This window comes from Nicotiana attenuata, chromosome 1 (assembly GCF_001879085.1).
Source record: "Nicotiana attenuata strain UT chromosome 1, NIATTr2, whole genome shotgun sequence".
In the NCBI taxonomy this organism is placed as follows: domain Eukaryota; kingdom Viridiplantae; phylum Streptophyta; class Magnoliopsida; order Solanales; family Solanaceae; genus Nicotiana; species Nicotiana attenuata.
Window position 1 is genome coordinate 21,439,646 of NC_031989.1, and position 4,402 is coordinate 21,444,047.

Consider the following 4,402-nt stretch of genomic DNA (forward strand, 5'->3'; position numbering starts at 1 on the left):
TCTCTCTCTCTCTCTCTATATATATATATATATATATATATATATATATATATATATATATATATATATATATATATATATATATGTGTGTGTGTGTGTGTGTGTGTGTGTGTGTGTATGTATATGTGTATATATTATATATATATATATACACACACACACACATATATATATATATAAGAAGAAAATATAATGTTGTAATTTTGTATCACATTCGAAGATTTGGAAAATCTTCATTTTTAATTGGACTAATAAGTAATAAATGACTAAAGTTATGGGACATTGTAAATCCTATTTAAAACTACTTTGCCGCTTTAATTTTAGGCATTTAAAAGGGTTATTTGCAAGAAATATGTATTTGAAAGGGTAACATCGAAAGACTTTTTTTTTTAAGCATGCGTGCTTTTTTGTAATATTGTTAACTTCTCGAAATATCGAAAATTTATAAACCAAATTCATTCTGATTAAGTCAAGTAACAAACTATTATAAAGCCACTAGGCAATTTAGCATAATTTTATTACTAATACTTAATTTAAAATAAAATATTTTTTTTCAAATCAGAATGAAAAGAAAGTGAATAATTTTTGTAAAGATTTAAAAAAAAATTGTCTGTCGTATCTTAATTAATAAGATTTAAAAAAAATTACATTGAAAGATAAAAACAACGCCTCTATCTTAATTAATTATAAAGATAAAGATATAGGTATTATAAAAAATACGATAAATTTAAACATTAATATGAACAATAGAATTACACAAATTAAAAGAAAAAGAGAAAAAAATATAAATAAATAATTTCAATGTAGAAATATTTGGAAGGATAAGACTTATTTAATTTTTGAGAAGAGAAAGTATATTAAAGAATAACGAATAAACTTTGCATTGTGGTTAAGCTAAGTGACAAACTACTATAAAACTACTTGGCAATTTAGGATAATATTAATACTAATACTTAATTTGAATTTAATTTTTTTTTTTGAATCTTAATGAAAAGAAAGTGAATATTTTTGTGAAGATATTGTCTGTCTTATCTTAATTAATAAAATTTTAAAAAAACAAATAAATTAAAAGATAAAAACAACACCTTTGTCTTAATTAATTATAAAGATAATAATATAGGTATTATAGAAAATATGATAAATTTATACATTAATAGGAACAATAGAATAAAAGAATAAAAGTAAATAAAAAATTTTACTACAAGAAAAAAAAACATATTTTTACTTATAATGTATTATAATGGAAGTAACAGACAAGAATATATTAATTTTAAGTTATGGGTAATGCAATATGGACAAGAAACTATGGGTAACTTTAAGAGATTTGAGAAATTTCTGCTTTTTTATTAACATATTTTTAATGATTATATATAACTTTAATCTGAAAGATTAATATTTTAAAGTTATTTATACATAAATCAAATAACTCAAATCACATGTTTGTATCCGCGCATCACGCGGGTACTAATACTAGTATTTAATTAATGAGCAAATCTCATCCGTTCGATCGGTTACTTGATGGACGTACCGGATTAAATAAGAACCTCTATAAATTGGTCCTCTTCCCATCCATTAGGGTTATCGTATTTTATTTTCGGTAACGAAAGCTAGAACCGATTAACGCTTCCGCTTCAAGATAATGGATTTCGCTTCAGGTATGTTTTCTATGACGATTATATGTAAGATTATCATGTTCACGATCCTGGTATGAATTAAAGTTTATGTTTACATGTGGTATCACGAACCTGGATAGTTTGAACTGATAATCTTCATTAAAAAAAAAAATAATACGTATTTATGAATTTGCTACTATCATGAAGTTACGTTACTTTTTCTTCATCAATTACGGGACTCAATGTTTAAGAATTTATCATGCTTATTAGATCTGTCTTTGTGGCACTGATGGATAATAAGTAACTGATAAGGCAAACAATTGAAAGTTCTCTTTAAAGTTTTAAACTGTAATTGTCAATAGCCTTCTCACCATTGCCGCAAGTATGCATCTTTTAAGGATGCATCCCAAAAGTTGATTATCTTGTCTACTCCGTTCCGCTTCAATAAAAGCCAAACCATGGTTATTTGTTATAGTTTATTGATTTAACTTATTTAAGTACCGATCTCCCTGTAAGAATATGACAAAAGTATTTCTCTGTACTTGAATAGATTTTTGTATTATATAAGTTGTGATATCAGAAGATAACGGTTATAATGATGTGCAAGAATTTGATGATAGGGGAGTAACGTTAATGATGCCTTAATGTCATAAGTTGATTTGAAACTAGTTATTTATTTCTTGGACGTATAGTAATCTGTTTTGGGCTATTAGGTTGGCGAAACTATTTATTGTTTATTTTATGTATGTGATTAATGTTATATAGTTTGTTAGTCACCAAAGTGATCAAACTAGATTGTTTAAAGTATTCACATGCATAAAATCTTATGATCTCTATTTTGTGTGTGCACTTATGTTATATAGTTTGTTAGTCACCACAGTGGCCAAACTAGTTTGTTTATGAAAATATGCATACATAAAATTATAGTTTATCCATAAAATTAATGAAATGCCTATATTTAAAAAATTAGTGGATAAATTAATTTTCACTATTGCTAGAACTTAAGGATTTACCCAAACGTGAATCAATTATTCTATGAATAGTGAATATGATGAGGTAAATTGATATTCTCAGTCAAATATATATTGTCTTTCCAAAGATGGCATATATATTTGGTTAAGAATATTTAATTATCTATTAAAGACTAAATGGCACTTAAAATATGATAGTGTGTCGTAGTATTTACCCAAAGGAGTATTGCGATATCCTTTAACTGTTTTGTTGAATCCATATTAATTTGTGAGCATGTATTATCAATTTTGCAACTATTCTTTTTCATTCGCTTGCTTCGTCTGTTACTGTGTTCAATGGATTGAACTTCTCTGAATGGCGTGAACAAGTCCAGTTCCACTTAGGTGTAATGGATCTTGACTTGGCTCTGCTGAATGATAAGCCCGCTGCCATTACTGATTCGAGCAGTGCGGATGAGAAGTCTTTCCATAAAGCATGGGAACGCTCTAACAGGCTAAGCCTTATGTTTATGCGAATGAATATTGCCAACAACGTTAAGAGTACTATTCCACAAACAGAAAGTGCCAGGGAATACCTGAAGTTTGTGGAAGAACGTTTTCGTTCTGCAGATAAGTCTCTCGCTGGTACACTAATGGCTGAACTCACGACCATGAAGTTTGATGGGTTGCGTAGTATGCAAAATCATATCATCGAGATTGTATGGGTCAAAATCTGATCCCACGATAATTAACGAGGCTAATCCCGTTTTAAGTTAATTCATGATTAATTAACGGCACAAACACTCAGGATTGACTACGTTCAACCCGCCTCTAGCTCGATCGACAAGGCCCTGGCCTACGCGCCAATACAAAAGGCGAGATCTCAACGTGGTTACGGCCACCTATCGCTAGCTCACGAAGCTCACAACTATAAATACCAAGAGAGGAAACCCCAGAAAGGGGGATGCTTCTCGACCACTAGTGAGAGGAGAGAGAAACGAGAAAAGATACCCCTCTTATGGGAAAAGAAAACACCATTGTAAGGCTCTGAACCTCTCCATGGAGAGGCAGACCAAACAAATATTATCAATAAAGGTTTCTAATGCTTCTCCCCCTAATCGTGAGTTCTTATTTTCATGTCTTTCAATTGGTCCAACGGATTATTACGATTTGCTATGATTATCCCGGGATTTATTTATATTGTTTTGTACTCGTAAGATGTGTAACATTTTTTGAGCGAACAATTTGGCGCCGTCTGTGAGGATTTCATAGCAAAATCGCGTAGTTCTTCCCTGGACCAAAAGAAAAGAAGCGCCAAACTCGAAAGGGAGCTCGAACATCCCAAATCAAGATCTAAGTCCTCACTCTCTCTCCAACCTCAGATAGTGCAAGCAAGAAGAAGCAGTCCCCTCCTCTCCTAAGGGGAGGTCTCTGTAAGGCATGCGAGCTCCGGTCGGAAACCGGCACGGAGATATCTCGAGCCGAGATTCGCCTCAAGACAGCCTATATACCCTGGTTGGGAAGACAATGGATAAGCCGCTCAAAGTATCGAATCCAAAACGAGTTCCAACACTCGATACCCACCATATGAGATTCGGGCTCTCTGTCTTCGTCATCAAGACCGACAAAATTCAACAGCAGTTGAACCGGGACTCAGGCTAAACGCCTTCACCAATGAGTTCAACTACGGTTGAACCGGGACTCAGGCTATGTGCCTTCGCAAAAAATTCAACTACGGTTGAATCACGACAGGCTATGCGCCTTCACTAAAAAGTCCAACTACGGTTGAACCAAGACAGGCTATGCGCCTCCATTAGCAAATTCAACTACGGTTGAACC

General features: G+C 32.1%; 1 protein-coding gene across 1 annotated transcript; it reads left to right on the plus strand.

Moving 5' to 3' along the window:
* LOC109233747 lies at nucleotides 1,640-3,300 on the plus strand. The gene is made up of 2 exons (XM_019399615.1): nucleotides 1,640-1,655; nucleotides 2,858-3,300. Exons 1-2 carry the CDS (start codon nucleotides 1,640-1,642, stop codon nucleotides 3,298-3,300), a joined length of 459 nt encoding a protein of 152 aa, XP_019255160.1.